The 26,711-nt window shown below is 46.1% G+C and overlaps 1 protein-coding gene across 4 annotated transcripts in view; it reads right to left on the bottom strand.

Annotated features, from left to right (window-relative positions):
* The window catches only part of USP35 (ubiquitin specific peptidase 35), a 56,247-nt gene extending 29,598 nt beyond the window's left edge, over nucleotides 1-26,649 (bottom strand). For 2 of the 4 annotated variants that reach the window (XR_013550096.2, XM_060605509.3), the window contains exons 1-8: nucleotides 22,315-23,051; nucleotides 21,024-21,146; nucleotides 19,674-20,355; nucleotides 18,502-18,634; nucleotides 16,858-16,987; nucleotides 16,345-16,446; nucleotides 14,630-14,788; nucleotides 9,621-9,814 (exon numbers count right to left, since the gene is read on the bottom strand). Coding sequence is in view for 3 of the 4 variants with exons in the window: in XM_060605509.3 (XP_060461492.1) it covers nucleotides 9,621-9,814; nucleotides 14,630-14,788; nucleotides 16,345-16,446; nucleotides 16,858-16,987; nucleotides 18,502-18,634; nucleotides 19,674-20,346 (1,391 nt within the window). In the remaining variant the exon portion in view is untranslated. Of the gene's footprint in view, nucleotides 1-9,620; nucleotides 9,815-14,629; nucleotides 14,789-16,344; nucleotides 16,447-16,857; nucleotides 16,988-18,501; nucleotides 18,635-19,673; nucleotides 20,356-21,023; nucleotides 21,147-22,314; nucleotides 23,053-26,289 lie in introns of those variants that run through there. The other 2 variants (XM_078433051.2, XM_060605508.3) reach the window with 2 other exon arrangements.
* Nucleotides 26,650-26,711: the final 62 nt, after the last annotated feature.

The raw sequence follows: 26,711 nt of genomic DNA, 5'->3' as shown, positions 1-26,711 counted from the left end.
CCAAGGAAAAAGTCCTGGAGCTCATGGCTTTCGAGTAAATTCTACCAATCTTAAAGAAGCATACCAAACTTTCCCAAACTTTTCTGAAAAACTAAAAAGCAAAGAACACTTCCTATTTATTCTAGGAGGTCAGCATAACCCTGATACCAAAGCCAGCCAGAGACATTAAAAGAAAACTACAGACTAATACCCTTATGCAAACATCCTCAGCAAAATACTAGCAAACAGAATTCAGCAGCACATTAAAAGCATTCTGCACTATAACCACATAGCATTTATTCCTGGAAAGCAAGGATGGTTCAACATACAAAAAAAAATTAATCACTGTAATATACATACGTCACCAGAATAAAGGAGAGAACCACATGATCACCTTAACTGATACACAGGAAGCATTTGACAAAATGCAACATACTTTTATGACAAAAAATACTTTACACAATAGAAGGAAATTACCCCCACGTAATAAAAGCCATATACTAAAAACCCAGAGTGAACATTAACACTCAATGGTGAAAGACTAAAAGCTTTTCCTCAAGATAAGGAACAATGCAACAATGTCTACTTTCACCTCTTCTATTCAACACAGGACTAGAAGGTCTAGCCAGAGCAACCACGCAAAAAAAAGTAAACGTAAGTAAAATTATCTGTCTGCAGATGATATAATCTTGTATGTAGAAAATCCTAACAACCACAGTAAAAGCTGTTAGAACTAATAATTCAGCAAAGTAGCAGGATACAAAGTTAACACACCAAAACCAGCTGCATTTTTATACCCCAACAACGAACAATTCAAAAAGGAAATTATAAAAACAATTCCAATCACAATAGTATCAAAAAGAGTAAAATGCTTAAGATTAACCAAAGAGGTAAAAGACTGCACAATGGAAACTTCACAACTTTGCTGAAAGAAGTGGAGACACAAATAAATGGAAACACATTCCATGTTCATGGGTTAAGAGTTAATATTATAAAAACGTGAATATTTCCCAAAGTGATCTACACATTCAATGCAATCCCTATGAAAATCCAATGATTTTGCAGCAACCGAAAAAAAAAAAACCACATTCCAAAATTCATACTGGAATCCCATGGGATCAGAAATCATGAAAAACAATCTTGAAAAAGATTAACAGACTGGAGAATTCACACTTCCTGATGTTAAAACCTACTACACAAAGCTACAGTGACCAAAACACTGTGATACTGGCATAGAGACAAACATAGAGACCAATGGAATGAAAAACAGGTCAAATGATCTTTAACAAAGTGCCAAGATCATTCAATGGAGGAAAGAATAGTCTTTTCAAGAAATGGTACTGGGAAAACTAAATGTCCATAAACAAAAGAATGAAGTTGGCCCCTTATCTAACACCATGTATAAAAATCAACTCAGAATGGATCAAGGACCTAAATTTACAACAAAACTCTTGGAAGAAAACATAGAACAAAAGCTTCACATTGGATTTGGCAATGATCTAAGATAGGACACCAAAGTCACAGGCAACAACAAAATTAAACAAACTGACTTCACGAAAATGTAAAATTTGTGCATAACGACACCATTCAGGGTTTCACGTCAAGATGAAAGGATCCTGAACTCAACTCCTCTTACAGACACACTAAATATACAGCTACATATGGAACAATTCCCTTTGCAATAAATCTAAAAACTAAGCAACTCCTACATATCACGTGAAACAGAAAAAAACAACATTGAAATGGGTAGGAGAGGTGGAGACAATTTCAACAGAAACCCCATCCCCAGCATGGTGACCCACAATCAGGAGGGAAATCACAACCACCAGCTTCTTCCTGAGGAGAGAAGCGTTTGAACCCTAGATCTGCCACTCTAACTTTTAAGACCTGCACCTGAAGGATGGTCCCCAAAGTATCTACCTTTGAAAATCAACAGGGCTAATGTCCACAAAACCAACAATGCTACAACAAACTGAGAAACCGTGCTTAAACGGCTTGCATGGACCAAGCATGGCTAACCCGCCAGGAGCCAGCAGAGGCAGCTGAGTGAATCAAGCCCAGTCTTTCTGGGAAAAAGGTCCATTTGTCTATCCTAGAAGTTCAGCCTGCAAGCAGGCTTCCAATTTAACACACATCTAGGGCCTAACAAAATATTTTCCAAAGACTGCAGAGGACAACAGGTGTCATCTTTGCACTCTCTCCCTCTGCCTCACTCCAGGTTGCATTGCCAGAAAGGAGCTTATGCATATATCTGGTGCCCTGGTTTTTGCAGGTGCCACCCAGGGAGCACCCCTTGAATGTCTGACTCTCATGGCCAGAGAAGCTTACACGTGTAGATCACACAGGGCTGTAACAAACAGAAAACAGTTGAACTACCATATCAGGGAACAGCAGAGAGGCAGCAGACAGAAATGCACAATCTTTCCGTGAAAGAGGACTATTAGGTTATCTTCACAGATAGAAATGCCCATCTCCCAGTCCGCCCCTGAAAGAGGTTTATTTGCATACTTTAAAAGCTGCTACCTGAGGGTCTGGCTTCTAATAAGCCCTGCATCAAGAGGGCCTGAGATCCTCCCTTTTAGGACATTGACAGGTCTTGGCACAGTCTGAACTACTGAGAGCCACCAAGAACAAAGTAGGCTGTTTGGACAATCACAGTGGTTTGAGAGACAGCCAAAAAAGCAAGGGCAAGGGTAAACAAAAAGGTTCATCTACACAAGGCCACTCCTTCAAGACTGGGAGGGATGGCTGTTTTATCTAATGCACAGAAACCAACACAGAGAGTCAAGGATGATGAAGAAACAGAGAACTGTATTCCAAATGAAAGAACAAGATAAAACCTCAGAAAAATGGAGACCAGTGGGATGCCTGGGTGGCTCAGTCGGTTAAGTGTCTGACCTCAGCTCAGGTCATGATCTCATGGCTCATGAGTTCAAGCCCCACATCAGGCTCTATGCTGACAGCTCGGAGCCTGGAGCCTGCTTCAGATTCTGTGTCTCCCTCCCCTGCTCACGCACGCTCTCTCTCTCTCTCTCAAAAATAAATAAACATTAAAAAAAAAAAAAAAAGGGCAGCTAGAATAAAACAACTTGTTACAGACAAGGGAACGCTCATAAGAATATCAGCATATTTTCAGCGAAAATTTTGCCGACTAGAAAGGAGTGCCACAGGTTAAAGAAACAAAAACCCTCCTACCAAGAATACTCTACCCAGCAGAGCTGTCCTTCAGAATTAAAGGAGAGTTTTCCATACAGGCAAAAGCTGAAGGAGTTCATCACCACTATAGCAGCTTAACAAGAAATGTTAAAGGGACTGCTTTAAGCTGAAAGGTACTAATTAGCAACAGGAAAGTATATGAAAGTATAAATCTCACTAATAAAGATAAACGTATATTAAAATTCAGAATAATATAATTTTGCAAAGGTGGTAGGTTCATCACTTACAAAGCTAGTGTGAAGGTTAAAGACAAAAGTAGTAAAAGGAACTATAACTACAATAATTTGTTAAGAGATATGCAAGATAAAAGGAAGTAAATTGTGACATCAAAAACATAAAACATGGTGGGGGATTAACAACTAGAGCTTTAGAATGCATTCAAAATTAAGTCATCAACTCGAAATAGACTGTTATAAATATGTTATTTTATGTTAGCATGGCAACCACAAAACAAAAACGTACAGTAGATACACAAAAGAGAAAGAAATCTAAGCATGCCACTACAGAAAATCATCAAATCACAAAGGAAGAGGGCAAGAGAAGAAAGGTACAAAGGAATTACAAAGCAGCCAGAAAATAATTAGCAAAATAGCATTAAGTATGTGCCTACTGATAATTACTTTAAATGTAAATGGACTACACTCTTCCATCAAAGGATACAGGGTGGCTGAATAGATAAAAAAAAAAGCCATCTATATGCTGCCTACAAGAAACTCTCACTTCAAATGTACACAGATTGAAACTGAAGGGATACAAAGAGGTATTTCATGAAAATGGAAACCAGAAGAAGTCTATACTTAAAATAGACTTGTAGACACGATCGTAAAAAGAGACCAAAAAAAAGGCCAATATATATTCAGAAAAGGTCAATCCAACAAGAAAACATCTGGGGGCGCCTGGGTGGCTCGGTCGGTTAAGTGTCCGACTTCGGCTCAGGTCATGATCTCGCAGTCTGTGAGTTCGAGCCCCGCGTCGGGCTCTGTGCTGACAGCTCAGAGCCTGGAGCCTGTTTCGGATTCTCTGTCTCCCTCTCTCTCTGCCCCTCCCCTGTTCACGCTCTGTCTCTCTCTGTCTCAAAAATAAATAAACGTTAAAAAAAATTTAAAAAAAAAAAAAAAACCATCTGTAAATATTTATGCACCAAACATAGGAGCACCTAAATATATAAGCAAATATTAACAGACCTAAAGGGAGAAATGGACACAATACAATAATAACAGGGGACTTTTATACCCCAATTCTGTTAATGCATAGATCACTGAGACAGAAAAATCAGTAAGAAAACGTTGGGCTCACATATTAGAACAGAGGAGTAGAACAGACATTTACAGAACACTCCAGCCAAAAGTAATAGAATATACATTCTACTTAAGCTCATGTGGTACATTCTCCAGGACAGATCATATGTTGGGTCACAAGTCTCAATAAACTTAAGAAGACTAAAATCGTATCAAGCATCTTTTCTGACCACAATGGTATGAAACTAGAAATGACTTACAAGAAAAAAACAGAAAATTCACAAATATGTGGACACTAAAAAACATGCTACTGACCGACCAGTGGGTCAAAGAAGAAATAAAAAGAGAAGTTACAAAATACCCTAAGACAAATGAAAATACAGCATACTAAATAGGGGATGCAGGAAAAGCAATTCTAAGAGTGATAAATACTTACGTTACAAGAAAGATCTCAAATGAACGAACTTTACACCTCAAGGAACTAGAAAAAGAACTAAGCCCCAAAATAAGATGAAGGAAATAAAGGCCAGAGCAAAAATAAATGAAAGAGAGACTAAAAATACAATAGCAAAGATCAGTGAAACTAAGAGCTGTTTTTTTTGAAAAGATAAACAAAATAGACAAACCTTTAGCTACACTCACCAAGGAAAAATGAGAGAGGACATAAAACTAAATAAATAAAAGAGACATTACAACTGATACCACAGAAATACGAAGGATCGTACTATGAACAATTATACTCGAACAAACTGGACAACCTGGAAGAAATGGAGAAATTCTTAGAAACATATAAACTGTAAAGACTGAATTACAAAGAAGTAGAAAATCTGAACAGACTGATTGCTAGTAAAGAGACGGATTCAGTAATTAAAAACCTTCCAATAAACAAAAGACCAGGACCAGATGGCTTCACTGAATTGTTCCAAACATTCAAAGAATTAACGCCAAGCCTTCTCAAACACTCCCCCCGCAAAAAAACAAAACAAAACAACCAGAAGAGGGAATACTTCCAAACTCATTTTATAAGGCCAGCATTACCCTAACACCAAAATCAGACAACACAGGAGAATTATAGGCCAATATCCCTGATGAACATAGATGTAAAAATCCTCAGCAAAATATTAGCAAACCAAATTCAACAATACACATAATGGTTCATACAACATGATCAAGTTGGATATATAGGAGGAATGCAAAGATGGTTCAACATCCACAAAGTAATCAATACGGCACACCATATAACAAAACGGATAAAAAATCATGATCGTCTCATAGACACATAAAGCATTTGATAAAATTCAATTTACCCACTTATGAATAATAAAAACGCTCGGAGCACCTGGGTGGCTCAGTCAGTTAAGCGTCCAACTTCAACTCAGGTCATGATCTCACTGTTCGTGAGTTCCAGCCCCACATCAGGCTCTGTGCTGACAGCTCAGAGCCTGGAGCCTGCTTTGGATTCTGTGTCTCCCTCTCTCTGCCCCTTCCCTGCTCACACTCTTGTCTCTCTCTCAAAAATGAATAAACATTAAAAAATAATAATAAAATAAAAAACTCTCAAAAATAGTTGGTATAAAGGAAACCTAACTCAACATAATAAAAAACATCTATGACAAGGTCATAGCCAACAACATACTCAATGATGAAAACCTGAAAGCTTTTCCTCTAAGATCACGAACAAGATAAGGATGTCCACTCTCATCACTTTTATTCAACATGGTACTGGAAGTCCTAGCTAATAATTAGGCAAGGAAAAGAAAAGGCATCATAATTGGACATGAAGAAATAAAACTGTCTCTATTTGTAGACGATATGATATTACATATTAAAAAACCCCTAGACTCCTCACCAAAAAGACCCTTAGAATAAATGAATTCAGTAAAGTTGCAGGATAAAAAAATCAATATGCAAAAGTCTGCTGCATTTCAATACAGTAATAACAAACTGTAAGAATAATAAATTTAAAAACAACCCACATTTACGATTCTATCAAATTTAACCAAGGAGGTAAAAGACCTGTACAGTAGTCCCCACTTACCAGTAGGAGATACATTCCAAGACTCCCAGTGGATGCCTGAAACTACAGATAGTACCAAATCCTGTATATACTGTTTTCTCCTATATATATACCTATGATAAAGCTTATTTTATAAATTAGGTACTGTAAGACATTAGCAACAATAAAATTATAACCACATACTGTAATAAAAGTTATGTGAATGATCTCTCTCTCTAAATATTGTACTGTATTCACCCTTATTCCTATAATGATGTAAGATGATAAAATGCCTATGTGATGAGATGAAGCAAACGGAATGAGACAGGCATTGGGACGTAGTGTTAGGCTACTACCCTGACCTTCTGACAACACATCAGAATAAGGATCACTGATGAAAGAAATTGAATGTTAGGCTACTACCCTGAACTTCTGACAACATATCAGAATGAGGATCACTGATGAAAGAAATTGGAGATGACACAAATAAATGGAAAGATATTCTGTGTTCATGGATTAGAAAAAATAATACTGTTAAAATGTCCGTAATAGCCAAAGCAACTTAAAATTCAATGAAATCCTTATCAAAATTCTACTGGCATTTTTCACCAAACAGAACTACCCTAAAATCGATATAGACCCACAAAAGACTTCAAATAGTCCAATCAATTTTAAAAAAGAAAAAGCTGAAGACATCAAGATTCCGGATTTCAAACTACATTACAAAACTATGGTAATCAAAACAATATGGGACTGGCATAAAAAGATAAATAGATCAATGGAACAGAAGACAGTGCCCCAAAATAAACCCATGCTTATTTGCCCAATCAATATACAAAAAAGGAGCTAAGAAGATACAATGGGGAAAGGACAGTCTCTTCAATAAATAATGTTGGGATAACTGGACAGCCATATGCAAAAGGATGAAACTGGACCCTTATCTTACAACATACACAAAAATCAACTCAAAATGGATTAAGATTTGCACATGAGACTTGAAACCATCTTACTTCTATAAGAAAACATAGTCTGGGGTGCCTGAGTTACACATCTGACTCTTAATTTCAGCTCAGGTCATGATCTCACACTTTCATGAGTTGGAGCCCCATGTCCAGGCTCCTCACAGACAGTGCAGAGCTTGCTTGGGATTCTCTCTGCCCCTCCCTTGCTTGAGTGTTCTCTCTTTCAAAATAAACAAACTTAAAAGTAAAATATATACATATATATATATATATATATACACACACACATACACACACACACATACATACATACATATATATATAATCTGTAAGCTCCTTAACATCATCTTGGTGATGATTTTTTTTGGATCTGACACTAAAAATAAAGATGACAAAAGCAAAATAAACAAGCAGGGCTACACCGAACTAAAAAGCTTCTGCACATCAAAGGAAACCATCAACAAAATAAGAAGGCATCCTACAGCATAAGAGAAAATATTTGCAAATCACATATCTGATATCCTAATATCCTAAATACATATCCTAATATCCTAAATATCCTAAAATACATATATTCCTTATACATGTAATGAATATTACTCAGCCATGAGAATGAAGGAAATTCTACAATTTATGACAATTGGATGAACCTAGAGGGCATTATGGAAAGTGAAGTCAGACAGAAAAACACAAATACTGTGTGATGTCACTTATATATGGAATCAAACAAAATAATAGATATAGAGAACAGATTGGTGGTTGCCAGAGGTGGGGAGTGGGTGAAATAGGTGAAGGTCGTCAAAAGGTACATACTTCCAGTTATAATAACAAGTCCTGGGATTTAATGTATAGCACAGTGACTATAGTTAATAATACTGTATTGTATACTTGGAAGTTGCTAATAGAGTACATCTTAAAAGTCCTCATCACACAAAAGAAAAATTTTAATTGTGTGTGGTGATGGATGTTAACCAGACTTATCGTGGTGATCATTTCATAAGACATACTATATCAGATATATTGTACACTTGAAGTTAATAGAATGTCAAATATATCTCAATAATAAATACACCTTCAACAAAAATTTTTAAAATATCCAAATCAAAAAGGCAACCCAGATTACGGGAGAAATATTTGCAATTAATGTATCTGAGAAGAGACTGAGCACATGGCCAATGAGCACATGAAAATATGCTCAACATCACTGATCATTAGGAAAATGCAAATCAAAACTACAGCGGAATACCACCTCACACCCACTGGGATGGCTACTGTCAAAAAACAGAAATGTCGGGGAGGATATGGACAAACTGAAACCCTCATGCACCACTGGGAATGCAAACTGGTGCAGCCACTGTGGAAGACAGTACAGAGGTTCCTCAAAAAATTAAAAATAGAACTACCCTAGGACCCAACTATTTCACTTCTAGACATATATGCAGAAGAATTGAAAGTAGTATCTCAAAAGTTATTTGTACACCCATGTTCACAGCAGCATTATTCACGATAGCCAAAATGTAAAAACACTTGGGTTGCCAGTATAATAAGGTTGTCAGAGGCTGGGGGAAGGGAGAATGGGAACATGAGAAGTTATTGTTTAATTAAAGTATAGAGTTTCAGATTTACAAGATGAAAGTTACATGGATGGATGATGGAAAGTTGTACAACAATGTGAATGTATTTACCACTAAACTGCACAATTACAATGGTTAATACAGTAAATGTTATGTGCATTTTAAACACACACACACACACACACACACACACACACACAAATTGGGGGGAAAAGATGTCCACTTCTGTGGCTGAAACTTTGAGTGATTTTTAAGCAAACCTTATGTTGGATAGGTAGCCACTGAGAAAAAAGATTTTGTTTTAGTAGAGGGAGCAGGGGATGTCTAAGACCAGGATGAATGGAAGTTCTATTCGGAAAGACACAATCCACCCAGGGGAAAAATCAGTGATGTTGACCAACCCTGTGCAAAACCTGTTCCAGCCCCTGAAGTCCCATCTCAAGCTCCCATCCAGTGTTGACCTTCTGCCTTGGCAATGGCCTAGAGCCCTCTGGGACCTCTCACTTGCCCCATCAAGACCTACAGACTGCAGGGAATTATGCCAGCAATGCAAAGCAAGACCCATCCTCTCCAAACCCCCAACCCCACCCCCATTCACCAGGGAGCCCAAAGGAGAGAGGCAGGGGCAGAGAGGAAATATGAAAGCAGCACCTACTCAGAAGCCATGAATAAGGCTTGAAGAATGCTGTTCACGTAGCATGTGTTTCCCAAATTGATTAAACCAATCTTGCCCGTGTCTGACTTGGCCATGAGCCGGGGGTAGAAACCAGCCAGCTCACTCTTCTGCGAGGTCCAGGCATCTTGCCCCAGCAGCTGCTTGATGCGGTCCTCATTGGGAACATGGAGGTCCTGAGGAGGGAACAAGTTAGCAGGATGGTGGGGACCACGGTCAGCTCTAAAAATATCACTTCCTCTGGGAAGTCTTCTTGGACTATGGCCTACCCCACCCCTACCCAAGCACACTGCCCCACAAATGTTCTCGATATATGTGTTAACAGCTTTCTGCTTCCAGACTTACTCTAGATTCTCATTCTGACACGTGGGACTTCTATATGACCTTTTCATGTCACAACTGTCTTATTAGGAAGGTATAAAATTCCCATCTTATAGATGAAAAAACTAAGACTCAGAGAAAAGAATTTTCCAGGGACGTACAAGCAGTAAGCAAATAATCCACATGTTCTTAGAGGAGCCCAGGGTACAGCAGACTCTAAGCAATGACCACACAGGCTCACCAGTCAACAGATCCAACAGAGTCAAGATCTCAGTCCTAATCCTGACTCTTGTCTTAACTAGCTGCCTGGCTATGGTCAGTGAGCCTCTCAGACTCAATGTCCTCATATGCATCAAGTGAGGCATATCAATTTGGCATGCCATACTCTCACTGTGCCTGTGAGTATGCACACAATGATGCTCCCACTTCTTCTACTTTTAGGTTTGCCATCAGGTTTAATTAGTCACCGCCTCCAAGCAAGATCCCACAGACAGGATGGTGGAGGGTCTTGGGGGCCTAAGGTATGGATCCCTGGTCACAGACAGGATGGTGGAGGGTCCTGGGCGCCTGAGGTATGGATCCCTGGTCACAGGACAGTGGAGGGTCATGGGGGCCTGAGGTATGGGTTCCTGGTCAAGGGCTCAGGGATTAGCATGCTTTCTTACTCATTCTCCTCACATTAAAACGTGCACCTAAAAGAACATTACCCAACACGGGTTCTAATGATAATCTATTTTAAAGGAAAACACCTAGGCATAATAGAGAGTTACTTAACAGATTTACATGACGTTCCTCAAAGCCCTATTATTTCCAGATCCTAAGCACAGTCCCCAGATTTGTCCGAGCCTCCAGAGTTTCAAACCAGCTGAGCATTGAAAGCCCTAGTCTCCCCAGTGCACATCGTCTGACCACTGCAAAAGGTCCGGTTCAAGCAGTGGTTTAACGCTTCTATTTGTTCATTTCCCAAGAACATTTACCAGATCAGTCAACTCTCACAAATGATAAAAGAAAGAAAAAAAAAAAAAAAAAAAAGTAAGAACTTCCAAGCCAAGATAAAAAGATGCAAGCTCGTTATCTTCTTAGTCCCTTCTTTTTTCTTCCTATTATTCCCTATCCAATTCCCACTCCACACAAAACATGAATAGGGACAAAAAGGCAATAAGAAAAAAAGAGAACTTCACGCATGTAGACAAGTACACACACACACACACAAAGATGCAAAACTATCCACACTACAGAAAAAAAAAAACATCAAATGTCATTTTTCCCAAAGAAGGTAACTTGGTACTCTTAGGAACATAAAACCATGAAGTAAGTTTCAAGCTCCTAATGTTACTGGAAATTTATATACAATGGCTCCCTTAGCAAGTACCACAGCTCCCAGAGAAACTGCCTAAGAGAACCTTCCAGAACTTTTTTATAGAGGAGCCTTTATACAAAGAAGAATGTGCTCATGGAAGAGATGTAAAAGAACTTTATAAACAATAAAATCCAAGGTGCCTGAGTGGCTCAGTTGGTTAAGCGTCCGACTTTGGCTCAGGTCATGATCTCACAGCTCATGAGCTCAAGCCCCACACTGGGCTCTGTGCTGACAGCTAAGAGCTTGAAGCCTGCTTCGGATTCTGTGTGTGTCTCTCTCTGTCTGCCCCTCCCCTGCTCATGCTCTCTCTCTCAAAACTAAAAACTAAAAAAAAAAAAAAAAAAAAAATTTTATAAAAAACCCCATAAAATCCTATGGAGAGGGGTGCCCGGGTGGCTTAGTCAGTTAAGCATCTGATTCTGGGTTTCAGCTCAGGCCATGATCTCACAGCTCATGAGTTCAAGCCTCAAGACAGGCTCTGCCCAGAGACTGCCTAGGATTCATATTCTCTCTCTCTCTCTCTCTCTCTCTCTCTCTCTCTCTCTCCATAAGTAAATAAATCTTAGAAAAAAATTTTTTAAAAATTCTATGGATACATTGCTCTCTTGCCTCTCAAACTAGTTTATATCAAAAGGTGTTCAAAGCCACAGGGCAAATACAGCACACCTCCCTTGGAGCTATATTCTCTAATATTCAAGGAATAAAAATGTTTACATTAAAACAAATGTTCATCATTATGAAATCCATATTTGAATCTCTGAGATAAAATGAGATTTTAGAGAAACACTGAGCTTATGTCAGGGTGCTTGGGTAACTCCCCTTTCTGGGCTCAAGTATTCGGAGGAAATGTTTGGGAAGCCCCTATCTGCTAGATTGAACAGAATCAGTCTGGTTTCAGGACCTCCAGTCTGATCTTTCTGATGTCCCTTCCACTCTGTTGACAAACTGCGCATTCCCCTCCCACACCTTTCCCTCTGACGCCTCTGGAAAGGAGGGCTTCATCCTGCCAGTCCCCATCCCTCAAAGCTTAACTCCTGTATCCCCTCTCTACAAGACTTTCCCAGATCTTCTCAAGTGGGGTACACATGTTCTCTATACTTATAAAGCCTAGCTGCCTGCACCTAGTGGTAAAGGTATTTACAGACTCACTGTCCCCTGGATCAGACCACAGCCCCTAGTGTGAAAAGCCTGGGTCTCACTCAGTGTGGGTTTCCCTCAGGGCCCAGTGCAGGGCCATGCTCCCTCCTCTTCGTTCACACCTCCAGGAGAGCATTCTCCATATGCTAATTCACTCACATATTTGCAGGACACAGAGGTCAAAACATGGTCCCTGACCTCCAGAAGCTCACAGGCTAATAGGAAACAGTAATAGTCACTTCCCCCAAGTCAAAGCCCTGTCTCCTCTGCTCATCTACCTCCAGTGACAGGCAGCTTGTGATCTAGCAAGGTACCCACTTGTATTGTAGGCAGGCTCTCTCAAATTCTCAGGCTGGAAAAACTGCCAAGACCCAAGTAAATGCCAGAGGTTTTGTTGATTGCATCTACTCTCTCTCACTCATGGTGGATTGTTCCCTTGTGTGTTTTGTCATTTTTGGATTATAAACTCATCTTTAGCAGTAGTTTATCTTTGTGACTTGAAAGCATTTTCATTTCTGTTTCTATGAGGCAACTCTTGGGTATTACAAGTTCATAACCATTTTTAATGTTAGTGCCTAAGCTTACTTAGTGCCTTTGTGGAGTCCCACAACCACAAAAACAGTGAGAACTCAAACCCTAAACCCATAAGAGAGCAGGCCAATGATAACAAAATTCATTTTTCTCAATCCTGAGCGCAGACAAAGCCAGAAAAGTTTCCTCAACATCTACTTGACATGCATGTATTTTTTCTAGGTCGCTCATTTGCCAACAATAAAGCCTTTCTTGGGTCCTAGAATATATGGGCTTCTTAGTGCTAATGCCCTAGTGGGAGCAGGCCCTAAGCCTCACCCCCTGTCCCTACAAGCTCAAGCTGCTTAGTGACTAAGGTTTCACCCTCCCTCGTTCCCTCCCCACCCCAGGGCAAAAAGAGCATCATCTCTCACTTACCTTTCTGGATTCCAGTTCTCGCTTCCTTTTTGGCCCCTGGGGATTCCCCATTACTTTCTTGCAAGCTCAGCTATGTACTTAAAAAGACGTTTGTTATATTTTAACAAGCATTTCTAGGTGTTCTATAGTGGGACGCTTTTCAGGTTATCTATCTGCTGTGACTACGGAAACGAAAGTCAGATCAGAGGGTCTATAATAAGGGCCACCACCTACCTAGACATCTTTCACCCACACTTGGACCTGTCCTCTGTATCAGGCAATGGGAAAGGGCTCAGCAACCAAGCACCCTGCTTAGGTCTCTCACTACCTGCATGACTTTGCACAAGTCACCAAGCCTCTCCAAGTCTCATTTCCCTCATCTATGAGATTCAGGTAACAATAGTACCTGCTTGTTTCTTGTGGGCATTAACAAACAAAATATATGGAAAACACTGTCAAATGTTGCACTACACCTACAAATGTTATTGTCCTAGCAACCTAGCAAGCCCAGGTCAGAATCTCCTTCTTCCCGGTAGCTTCCCCCTCCAACTGGGGATGATCCTTCCTGTCTCTGGTTCCTCACAGGTGTTTCCTAAGACACTTAGATCAGAGTGACTTCTGGGCAGGCCTGTCACCCCGCTAGGCTGCAAGCTCCTCAGTGGAGGAGACTTGTTCTGCCTCGAGCCCATGTCCCCAGTTCCCAAGCTGGGTCTTGCACAAAGCAGAGCATCAGTAAAGCCATGTGAACACAGGTAAACAATCCCTGCTCTGGAGTGCTACAGCTGGGGGAGACAGACACACAGATAGACAGTGACAGCACGTGACAAAGGGATGTGGGAGCTGTAGAAGCTCAAAGAAGTCCTGACCCAGCCTGCAGTGGAGAGGGGGTTATCGAGAGTTGTCAGGAAAAGCTTTCTGAGGGAAGTAACACTTGAGCAGAGCCTTAGTGGAGAAGATTCAATGGAAACAGGAGCTATCCAGGCAGATCAAGAGAACAGTTTATAGTTAGAAGAATGACATATGCAAAGGCTTGGAAAATCAAGAGAGGTGACCCATCTGGGGAAATGGCAGGTGGTTCAGTGTGCCTGAAGCACAGGTGGGCCAGGGGAGGTGATGGGAGACAGGCAGAGACCAAATGATGGGGGGCTGTCACTAACCTGTATTAGGGTATTATGGCATTGAGCAAGGCCCAAACCAGCACCTTTTTTGGAGTAGGGCAAGGGAGCAGTGGGAGACTGTCACTCACCTTAATGGCCTCCATGACAGGCTCATACAGATCTGGGAAGCCTGGAAACCGGAAGACCATGCAATGGACCAGCTCCGCCAGCTGCTCCAGGCAGCTGGTCCCCGAGTTGGAGTCCTCCTTGACCAGAGAGGCCACCATGGGGGGGATGTGAGGGAGGAGCTGTGAGAGGAGAGGAGGATTAGGCTCAGTACATTTACCACTCACGTGAGCCATGGGTTGGTGGTCAGTGCTGAAAATACCCAGAGCTCCTTGAGGCAGGGAGGTCTTCCACCTGCCACTATCCCCCTTATCTACATGGGACTCCATGCTATGCAGGCAAGTGACTCTTTTCACAATACACATGACCTTGGATATCCTGCCTCAGTCTCTTCATTTGTCAAATGGGATAAATAATTCCTTCCCACACTTGAGAGGAGGCCTGAACCCAAGCCCAGCTGATAAGCTTCAGCCAACTGGCCTTCTAGGAGAGCCTAGCCTGAGTGACCAGGACTACTCTTCTCTCCACCATCATTCTTTCACCAAACACTTACAGGTCAAGCACTTCACCCTCACAATGACTTTATTTGGCAATTATTACTCCCATCTTATAGATGAAGAAATTGAGGTTGGAGAGATTACATAATTTACCAAGAACTTCCCCTATGTGTTATGGGAGAAGTAACACATGTGTCTGTCTGAATCCAAAGCCTGTTTCTTTCCTCTGTGCTACAGAGTGCTAACTTTCAAACCATGGGGGTGCTCTAACATAATGTCCCAGGGATGGACAGAGTCAGCCCACAGGAACTGGGAGCAGGGAGCTCAGGAGAAGGATGCAAATAAACAAGTATCTGTCCAGTCCCTGGAAAGGAACTTGTGGCAGGCTTTTGACAAATATCATCTCATCTAACACTCTCCCACCATCCTAGGGGCTTACCCTGTTCCAAGCCCTCAGAGGTAAACACCTGGCCCAAAGTCACCACATCTGGCAAATGGCAGAGATGGGAATCAATCCCAACTACTCCAATCCCTGGTTCTGTGCTTTTCCCACTGCAGCAAATCATAAAGCATGACATTTATGCCCTCACCAGGAGCCACAAGTATCTAGGGACCCATCTGCAGATCTAGGGAAGAAAGGCAGGAAGGTACCCACCCACCCCCCCTGCCAAGGACTACAAGCTGTCCTTCCCAAGGGACAGCCCCAAAGATAGCAGAAAGGGCCCTGAGCTGGAGGCCATACCGCCCGGGTGCTGGTCAGCAGCAAGGTATAAGAAAGACAATGGGTCAGAAGTCAGACCAACTTTGCTAGAAATCTTCCCTGTACTGCTCACCAGCTGTGTGTCTGGGACAAGTGATTTAGCCTCCCTAAATTGCAGTTTCCTCAGCTGAAAAACGGAAAAAAGGACAGACTCTCCTTTAGGGCTGACAGTTAATATGTGTCCTGCATTTAGTACTGTGCCTAGCACACAGCAGGCACCCAAAGAACAGTAGCTGACTTCATTCTAGGGCTGTCACTCTACTACGGGCCTGTTGGGAGGCCATGCAAATTCTCTGGCCTTAGTCTCCTAAAAAACTCCCGCAAAATGGAGTCTCAAGTCTCCTCCAGTCCTAATATCCTGGATTTTAAGGTCTTGGGCTTCAAACCCCCAACCCCAACAGAGACAGCATGTCTGCTCTCCACCCAAACCAGTGGGGGATGAAGGGCCGCCCATCCTCAGGCCAGCACGCAGGGCCCTTACCAGGTGGAAGGCTTCATGGGAGTGCTGGAAGGTCAGGAGCATGTACTTGAGGACAGACAAGGCAGCTCCCCGGACAATGGGGTACAGAAGCTTGGAGAAAACCTGGAAGAGAGTCCCTGGTGAGGAGTCCCCCACACCTGGGCCACAGAGGCCAAGTGTAGCCACAGGCCTGAGAGGTGATCAGAGACACCAGAGGTAAAGCAACAGACCCATGCAAGACCAAGAACACAGACATGCCACAGATCTAGTCGATGGACAGATGGGTAGTAACACAGATATCTGATGGGAGGGATGGATGGATGGATAGACAGACCCAAAGTGACAGACACATATTCTTGAATGAGCAGAGAAATCAATGTGGGAAACCTGAGGCCCACAGAGGGGCAGTGAATTATCCTGGGTCACAGCAAGCTTGGGTGAGAGCCCCAGTGCTCTGCCTCCCAGACCCACACTGCCCCTGGCAAGAGAGAGTGGGAAAAGCTGTAAGCCAGGGCTAGGACAGGGGCCACCAACCTTCTCAATTTTGGCAAGCGAAACCTCAATCAAGATGCTGAACTTCTTAACAGCGGCCAAACCCTTCAACAGTGCAATGATCCACTTGTCAATGTTCTTCCCCAGGGGCCACGACACCCAGTCGATCATCCTGGTGAGGGGAGTGACAATGACACAAGGACCAGGGAGGCCCAAAAGCCTGGGTGGGGGCAGCCCAGGCACTAGCCATGATGTCCTGAGACCCCACACTTATCCGCACCTACACAGAGCAGCCCTGGGGTCCATGGGATGAACAAGACACCTCTGAGAACTGCAAATGAGCCCAGCACAGGCATCTGGCAGAGACTGGGGCTCCCAGTGCAGCAGGAGGTGGGACAGGCCCTCTCAACAGCCCAAACCTCACTCCCCCGCCACACACGAGGCTGCACTGGCAGACTAGGGCTTTCAACTGTCTCTGTCTGGACCATGGGGCCCAACCACAGGAGCACTGCCCCCAGGTTTGGAAGCTTTGGCTCCAGCAGACCCTTGCCTATGACCTAGACCACGACACTTTCTCTAGCCTCAGTTTCCTCCTCTGTAAAATGGGGACAATACCTACCTCACAGGACTGTGGTATGGATTAAAAGAGGTAACAATAGCTAACTCTCATGGTATTAATTCTGCACCAAGCACTACTCCATCTGCCTTACATGTATTAACCCATCTGACCCCCACAAGATAATGCTTGTATGCACACAGCATGAAGCTGCCACATAGAAGGCACTCAGGAAAATGTCACTGTATCATTACTTTTGGACTCAGTAGACTATACTATAAAGAGGTCGAACAACAAAAAGAATAAGGTCATAATAATTATGATGGTAATTATCACCACTGCTCTAAGCACTTTACACGTGTTATTTAATCCTTGCAACGACCCCATAAGATGGGTTCAATTACACAACATTTTATAAATGAAGCTGAGACCTACAGAGGTGTAGTAACTTGCCCAAAGTCACACAGGCTAGAAGCAGTAGAGCCAGGACAACTTACTTCTGGAGCCCACACTCTTCCCCACTAAAGACAAGAAATTCAGGAAGGCCCACTGGAGATAGTAGATCTGCACACAGGTATAGAAAGCATGGCAGGGGAAGCATGCCAGGTGAGTGGGATCTACAGGGCCAAAGGCCTGCAGGGAGTAGGGTAGGCAGTATATTCTAGGATCACTGGACCAGCAGGTGGGGCTAGATCACAGGTTCGATGACATTCAAATGAGGTGAGGAGATATGCAAAAGCAATGAGCTGAAAAGCATCCAAACTCCATTTATCATACCTGCCAAACTCAGAATGCACTTCATAATATACTTGCAGCTTCTAGTATGACCCCATGGAAGCCTAACAACTTCTGACACCACCTTTGCTATTACAGAGGGGGAAACGGAGGCTCAAAGAGTTCACTGACTTGTCCGGGATCACAGAGTTGGCAACCAACCTGAGAGCACTGCTAGGGAAAGGCTCTCTGTGTCTCCCACATCCAGTCCTAGGCCGGGCACGGAGCAGGACTCAAAAAAGTATGGATGAATGAAAAAGCATGAGGGCCTGGACCTCCTGACACTAAATCTAGCCCAGCAACCACACCCAGTATATCAGGAGAGAGACCTGATCCCCACCCAGCCTTCAGCCCACCTGCTGATGGCCGTCAGCATCTGAGAGTCTGTCACACTGTCATCATTGCTGAGGTTCCGGACGACACCATCCATTAGCTCCAATGGGAGGTGCTGGACCACGCTGGCCAGGGCGCTAGACGGAGGCTCTTCCTCTGGAATAGGGGAACTGGGATGAGCTTAGCAAGATAGGTAGATGCCTCGCCTCCCCCAATACCCCATGCCTTCATGCTGCCAAGGAACTAGGCTAGGCTTCTGAAAAGAGCACAGAGGGGCCACCCCCTTAACTCCTACAGCATCACAGCCTCCAATCCCACCTTAGCTTATTACTCAACAAACCTTCACGTGCCCTGTACTGGGCACAGAGAAAGCACTGACCACCCCCTCACCACCACCAATTGTACCTATATAGGCAAAATCTGTAAGAAAGGGTAACATTAGGGCTGGCAAGAACAGATAGAAGGGCTGTGTGACTTGAGGGAGGACATTCCAGGTGGAACCACACAAAGGACTAGAGATGAGAAAGAACATTTAGTTATCAAAATCTGTTGTCCAACTGGATAAGAGCTTATACACCTGACCTTGGCTCTCTTTGTCCCACCAGGTGCATTCCTTTCCTCTCAACTGAACAGCCCTATAATCAGGGAAGGCACAGATCTTATTTCACTCGTTTATACTGTAGTCCAAGTACCACAATTGCCAATGGAGGACCAAGCGTTTACATTTCAGAGTTGAGATGTTCAGGCTTCATCGTGAGTCCGGAGCTTCACCTCTGCCTGCCTGGTACACTTTGCCCCTGCTGCTGCCCATCTCTCAAAATCTGAATCGAAAGCCACCCTTCTACAAAACCCACCTGACCCAAAGGGCATGAGGACACCACCCCTTTCCTGTTGTCTCACTCAGACCCTAGTCCTGCTTCTGGCCAGCATGATCTGGGTCCCTCCTTCACCTCACCCAGCAGTCTGCTCCTGAGTGTGCCCATCACGCACCACAGGATAAGACCCACAGCAGGACCCCAAGATAGCCCTAATTAAAGTAAGGAACATTGCATTCCCCCACCTGCGCATTAGCCCCTTACACACACCTGCCACAGGGCACACCAAGCACGGGAACCCGCACCTACAGCCACCTGCCCGGCGCACGTTGGGCTCATGGAGCACACGAGCCCCCACGCCAGCCCCCGCGCACACACACCTGTGCAAGAGATGACGGCAAACAGCTCCTTCAGGCAGGGCAGGATGGCAGCGGGCTGAGCGCGCCACAGCTGCGCCAGGAGCCCGCTCACCTGCTGGGCCTGCTCCAGGAACTCCACGGCGCCCTCCTCGCCCTCGGCCGGACAACGGAAGCGACCCAGGCAGCGCACCAGCTGCTGGCAGAAAAGCAGGCGGTGCGGGCCGTCGGGGACGCAGCGCGGATGCCTCGCCAGTAACCGGGCGACTTGCGCGCACACCGCGGGCCCCGGGCGCTCACACACCGTGCGCAGCACCTCCCGCCGGAGCAGCGCAAACACCTCGTCGGCCGCGGGCCCCTCGGGTAACAGCTGCAGACCGAGCTGTACGCAGGCGAGAGCACGGGGGCCCGGCGGGCCGGCGCCACCCTGCAGCAGGCGAAGCACGCGGCGCGCGCTGAAGAACTCGGCGAAGACTTCCGGGTGGTGGCGACCGGCCACGTGTAGCAGCTGGCAGCCCACGCGGCGCGGCAGCTCCTCCGCGCCGCCCACGTAGAGGCGCGCGCCCAGCGCCAGCAGCGCCAGGCACTGCTCCCGCTCCAGCGGCTGCCGCGCCGCCTCCAGCACGCGCCGCACCAGGCCCTGCTTCACACTCGCGGGGTACGAGGATGTCACCACCGCCTCCAGGATCTTGTCCATGATGCCGCGCTGCAGGGAACAGGGAGCAGGGTCACACTCTGTCCAGCAGGTCCAGTTCCCCAAGCGAGCCCCCGGAACTAAGACTTGGGGCGAGCAACCACCTCTCTGGGCCTCGGTTTTCTCATTTGTGAAATGGGGCGAGGATACCTGCCTCACTGGGAGGTATGCAATGAAGTAAAACACAATGCCAGGCATGTAATGAGCCCCAGGGAGTTGTCGTTATTGCTGATGAGCCCTTTTAATCTCATAAAGGCAATATCTGAACCTTCCACCCCTTTCCCCACTCTTCTGCCCTCCTCTCCCCAGGCATCCCTGGTGACCTCATCCGCTCTTGGGGCAAGTAGCAGCTGGATATAGAAGCTGTTGTCCAGAACCTTGGCCAAGTCCCATCCTGGGGGGGGAAGGGAGGGGTCACACACACACACACACACACAAAATCACACCTCCGGGGAGGGAGGGCTTAGGGTCCCAAGGAAGAACTAACAGGGAGATCCCCGCACACTTTATTCTGCCCCAAATCCAGTTCTTGCCATTTCCCAAGTGATCTACACCTTTCGAAGACTCCACGTTTTTGTGTATGCTGTGCCTTTTGCCTGAAACATCCTATCTCCCAGGACCTCCACCACCACCACACATTCACACAGCCAGCCAAACTCCTATTTTCCTTCAGAGCTTACCTCAAACACCCTGTCTTCAGTTAGAATATCCCTGGACCTCCAGGCGTGAATTCATCCCTCACCCTCCATTCCTACAGCCACCTGTAGCCTCTTCCTCCATTATAGCTGGGGTCACATAATTCCCTCCAATAAAGCAGAACATTTCATGTCTGTGTGGCCCTGGCTCCACAGACTTGCACGCTCAAGGCCCTGCCTGCCCCCCACCCAGCCTGATCCCACACCAGCCCCTCACTCTTGATTCACTGTGTTCTCCCTGCCACTGAGCCCTTTGCATATGCTCCTCCCTCCTTGACTCACCCTGCAGACTTCCGGTTCAAATTCACTTCCTCAAGGAAGCCCTCCCCAACCTCTTTGTCTGGGTCAAACACCCCTGTTAACAATTTCAGGGCACCCTGTCCTTTATAGCACTTATCATGATCACTTGGATGAAGTCAGCCTCCTCCACTATACTATATAGGCTCCTGACAGCAGGAACCATGTCAGTTTTGTTCACTCACCTAGCCCAGTGCCTGATCCGTAGTAGGCATTTGTTGAAGAAACAAATGCAAAATACGGTGAGTTACTGCTACCTTATTCCTCTGAGCCACAATAGCCTTCCCTTTCTCCTCCCTTTGGGCAGTTTCCTGGAAGCCTTTCTCCCAAGCTGACCCACTTTTCTCCTGCTTCTCATGCTCGTTCACAAAGGTAAAGCTTGTGCTCCTAACATCCAACTTTCAGCTTCTAGAAGACAGCCATTTCTTTGCTTCTTTGTATAATCCCACTCTAGGCAGGACCTGATACAAGGTTCAGCGTCCAGATGTTTAAACTTATTGGCTCAGTAAAAACTATTCTTGAGAGCTGGAGTTGGTGTGAAGACAAGCCAGACATTCACTAAATGAGGAGCCAGAAACTTTTATTCAGAACCACAGATCTTGTGGGCCCCCGACTCTGTGCCAGGCCCTATGGAGATGCTCCCTTCTCTGTTCTGGCTCTTGGCTGAGACCAAGCTTCCATTATGGCACGTGTTACCAAGCAATGGGCCCATTTGTTTAAGTCTCTGTCTCTCTCACAAGGCTGTGAGCTCCTCAGGGCAAGCACTAGGGCTTATTTCTCAGTGGCTGGCATCTCCGAGATTACTGTGGGTGAAGCCAGAGTACAGATCAGTGGTCCCCAAATACTGGCTTGGCTGCCTCAGAGTCACCTGGGTACTTAGTACAAATTCATATGCCTAGGGCCCACTCCAAGCCTCCTGGAATAATGTGTTGAACTCTTTACTCCAAATAAGATTCAACCACAAATGAAGTCTTCTTACCATCACTGTTACTTCTGCTCTCTGAGCCTGGTTCCACCCTGCAGAGTTGTTGTTAAAGCAAATATAAAGTCCTCAGCATGGTGCTGGGCACAGGAAAGTGCTCAGAAAGTATCAGTCCCCTTCACTTTAGAAGCAAAGTCCATGCCCTTAGGAATTTCTCGTCCCTAAAAGTCTGGGGGTGGCGGCAAACACGTTGGTCAAGAGTGCCAGTGCAAGGCATAATCTCAAAAGACCTCTTAAAACTGATCTCCCTTCATCCCTGGTCCTTTCTTTCCTAGGCAGTGCTTGTGACCAACCTCCCTTATAGACCGTCCCTGCAAAACCCAACCCCTGCCCTCCAGGCCAGTGGACTTAATATGCTCTCAACCAAGGATGCCAAGAAATCCTGTTACTCAGGCAGCCAAAAGAAGCCCTAATCGATGAGATATTGACATCATGTGTGGAGGAAGAGAACCTGGGGGCAGGCAGAAATGGAGTTCTGGGACTACGGAAGGTTCTGGAAATGGAAAGAAAAACAGATTACGAATGAGGAGTCCTACATTCTAGTGTGACCTTAGGCAAATATTATTTTAGTCTTGCAACTCATTATGTGTCCTTGAGCAAATCACATCATAAGCCTCTTTTCTGCAAAATGGGGATAAATGATATCAGGTTGAACCACATGAAAGCAAAGGGTCAGATGTTGGCAATTTCATATCATTCTACCTGAAACCTACCACATAAGATGGTTTGCACCTGGAAGCTCAAATAGCGCCATTCTGTGAGGTCTGTGATCTCTGAGGCCAGCCACGCAGCCTCTGTGCAGTCCGTGGCCTGGCCACTCCAAGCAAGCCCTGCCTACCTGCCCCCACTCCCACACAGGCAGTCTGAGGTCAGCTGTCACCATGGTCACCAACTAAACCCACTCAATATCTTGGGTGCATTCATGCAAAAGGGTTTTAGAGGCTTGGAGCTCACCTGACCTCATCACAGGCCACAAAAAGCAGACAAGACAAGGCCTGATTTCCCTAGGGCATGGTTGGAAAAGTGGAGGATGAACAAGAGAGAGGGACACAGCCTTGGCAGGGTGGGATAAGAACCTGCGCTTGGTCTCCCTGGGGGAGGAAGTAGCAGACTGCCAGCATTCCTCAGGGGAGGTTGGATTACTCCTCTAGGCTCTGGACAAGGAGACGGCCTGTCGGTGCTGGCTCTGACCCAAGAGACAGCTGCCCCACACCAAATGCAGCAGCACACAGCAGCCGTAACCTCCCTCAGAAGAGCCTGCATTAAAAGCATGAGGCCCAGGTTCTCTGCTTCTGAATCACCAGGTGACCTTGGGTGAGTCCCTGCCAGGCTCCTCAGTTTTTTCACCTGGAAAATGGAGACCATTTTAGCCCTGGCAGGGAATGGGACAAGGTGTAAAAAAAAATGAGAGCTGGGCAGTCATGAGTCTATTCTTGGGCTATTTCGCACCGAGGGGGGAAACAGACACTGTCCGGGAAGGGGACAAGCAGACACACACTCCGGAACTTGCTGATTCTACCAGGAATTTTATCCATTAGTCCTCACTGCCAACTTAGCATTTCCCCTATCTCTCCCTGAGCTCCAGCAGCACCCAAGATCAGCTCCTCTTTACTTCTTGCCTGGACTAGTGCAGTAGCCTCCTAACTCATCTCCTCATTCCCTGCCTCAATCCATCCTCCAATAGAGGTATGTGTTCTGCAGGATAGAGTCCAGGCTTTGAATCTAGCCCAGGTACTATGCCCCATGGTGCCCATAGCCTTTCACCATTCTGAGGTGCTCTTTCACCATTCTGAGCCTCGGAGCCCCAAAATGGGAGATGACCGCCTAACCACCCCATAGCCTTTCCCCGCCAACGCTGCTGCTCTTCCCCAAGCCCTTGGCTTATACCTCTCAGTCTGACAGTCCCAGCAACCCCCAGTCTGCTCCAGGGCACACACTAAGCATACAGGAACATCACAATCCCTCGCCCTGGAAGGCCCAGATCCTTTAATCCGTCCCTCTCAGATGACCCTTCGCATTTCCACTGTGTATTGACAGGTCTCTGGTCCTGCATGGTGAAGACTGACTCATCTCCACCACCCCCAAAGCACTGTGTCTGGGCGGGGGGTGTGTATAATGTCCTGCCCTGCCCCCACACCCTGGGCCCTAATTCAGGCTTCCTCATCCCTCCCTGGTCTCTCTGACCCACCCACCCTGATAACATCTTCAGATTAACCTCATTAGATGATAAGCTCCATCCTGCCATGCCTTGCTCAGAACTCACAAGGCTCCCTAGCCCCTTCAGCATAAGATCCAAACTCCAGAGCTTGACATTCAAGCCCTTTCTGTGACACCTGGCTGATGGGGGGAAGGGATGGACATGAACTTGACAAACACTGTTTGGTTACAAATCTGAAGGAATTTGCACAGTGGGCTTTTCCTCCTGGCCACCTTTTGGTGATGTCCTCTCTTCTGGGAAAGGCTTCTCCCTTTTCTCTCCTGGCAAATTCTGACTCATCCTCTGATGCCCAGGTCACATGCCCCCTTCTCTGGGAAACCTTTCCTAACCCCTCTGCAATCCAAGTCTCTTTGCTTTTCTCATCCCTCAGCAGTGCCACTGGATTCTAGGTTTATCTTCTCACTAGGCTAGGATCTTCTTTGGAAATAGATCCAATCCCCTATTTGTGCCCTAGTGCCCAGCACAAGACCAGGCAGAGAGGTGAAGGAGTGCTAAGTGCCCAGTGAGAAACATGTGACAGCAAGATGAGATACAACTGAAGATATAACCAGAAAACACCTTCCAGAGACTGGCCCAGTCAGTGCCCTCTCTTCAGCCAGGTCTGGTCTTCCATATCCATAACCCTAAGACTCAAACATCAGCCAAGAAAGTCCCTACAGAGGTCGCCAGACAGGACCCAATGAGGCTTTAGCCTTTTAAAAATGACTCAAACAACCAAAGCAGAAGGAAAAAACAAAAACTGTTCCTGGTTAGCTCTCAGGCCAAAAGCTCACAGAATCCAATGGGACAGGGGAGGGGGCTTCAGGAAAGTCTCAACCTCTCCCTATCTCAGAGCACAGACGACCCTCCAAGCCCTAAGCCAGTACCTAAGAGTGAAGAAGCCCATTTCTTCTATCTCTGACCCTCACACCCAGTCTTCCTCCTCTGACTCCCCTGGGTGCCAGAGCTGCCTGGGGAGCACTAAGCTGACCCTCCCAGCACCCTCCCCCCACCCAGATCTCTGGACAGCAATACCTGTCTCTGAATTTTTTTAACTTAATTTCTTCTACCTAAGGCAGCCCTGAAAGAATCCCCTTGCCCTACTACTGGGAGGCCCTTGCCTGGGCCACCAAACTGTCTCCTAGAAAGAAAGAAAAAAAAGGGTTTTACTGGTAAAAAGCAACAGCTCTTTTACTGAAGGGGAATGGAAGGAGAGAAAAGAAGAGGGTAGGAGCATATATTCCCTTCTCAGAAACCCACCACAATCACTCATCCCTGCTGGGGCTACCCCTCACATGTCCCCACCCCCACCCCAGGGTTTCTGGAAGGGCGGGCACCAGGCTAACACACAAGGAGTCTCATGTCTTGTAGAGGGAATATACCCGGGCGAGGTTGCTGAGAACAGAAGCCCATTCCAGGCGGGTGCGACCTCTTAGCCCCGCAGTTTGTGCCCCATCTTAGTCCCACCCTTCCTTCCAGTTATACCGGTGCACTGGCGCCCAGCCCAGGCTGAGGCTGCGGTCCCCACGAAAGGCCGGTGAGCTTCATGGTTGAGGGGAAGGGCAGGATCACCACCAAACACAAGTGATGAAAGAGGATGAAGCCCAGAGAGGGGCAGCTACTCGCCCAAGGTCACACAGCGAGGCCCAAGTTGCACCTGGACCTCCCTTCTCCCAGCCCCAAACTCTGGGAGCCCTTCGCGCGTGCCCAGGGCTCTCGAACCGCCAGGGTGCAGACACTCCCCACAACCTGCACACACGACCCGACCCCCTTACCTCTGGGACCCCGGTGGCCCCTGCCTCAGAGCCAGCTCTTGGGTGGGGCGCTCAGGCCTGGCAGGACTAGTCTAGGCCAGGCTAGGTCAGGGCGAGTCCTCTGCTCCCCCTGGAGTGGGGACGCCCTCCGCCAGGTCCCGCTCAGCAGGCAGGGATGCTGCTTCCACTGCAAAGTCCAAACTCCCCACCCAGCTCTGTACAAGCTTGTACCCAGGGAGCTCGACTCAGCCGCGCGGCCGCTAGGCTGCGGGGCTGCGGGGCTGCGGGGCTGCGGGACGAAGCGTGGGGAGGGGCGAGGTGCGGGAAACGGGGAGGAGCCGGAGCGGGGGCCACCCTGGGAACCGCCACTCAGGCCGCGTCCCCTTTAAGGCCAGCCGGTCTCAGCACTAGCGGGGGCGGGGCGGGGAGCTGGACGGCTCACT

Source organism: Panthera onca, chromosome D1 (assembly GCF_046562875.1).
Source record: "Panthera onca isolate mPanOnc1 chromosome D1, mPanOnc1 haplotype 2, whole genome shotgun sequence".
In the NCBI taxonomy this organism is placed as follows: Eukaryota; Metazoa; Chordata; class Mammalia; order Carnivora; family Felidae; genus Panthera; species Panthera onca.
Note: the sequence above shows the minus strand (reverse complement) of the source record. Positions and strands in the feature narration are given on the sequence as shown.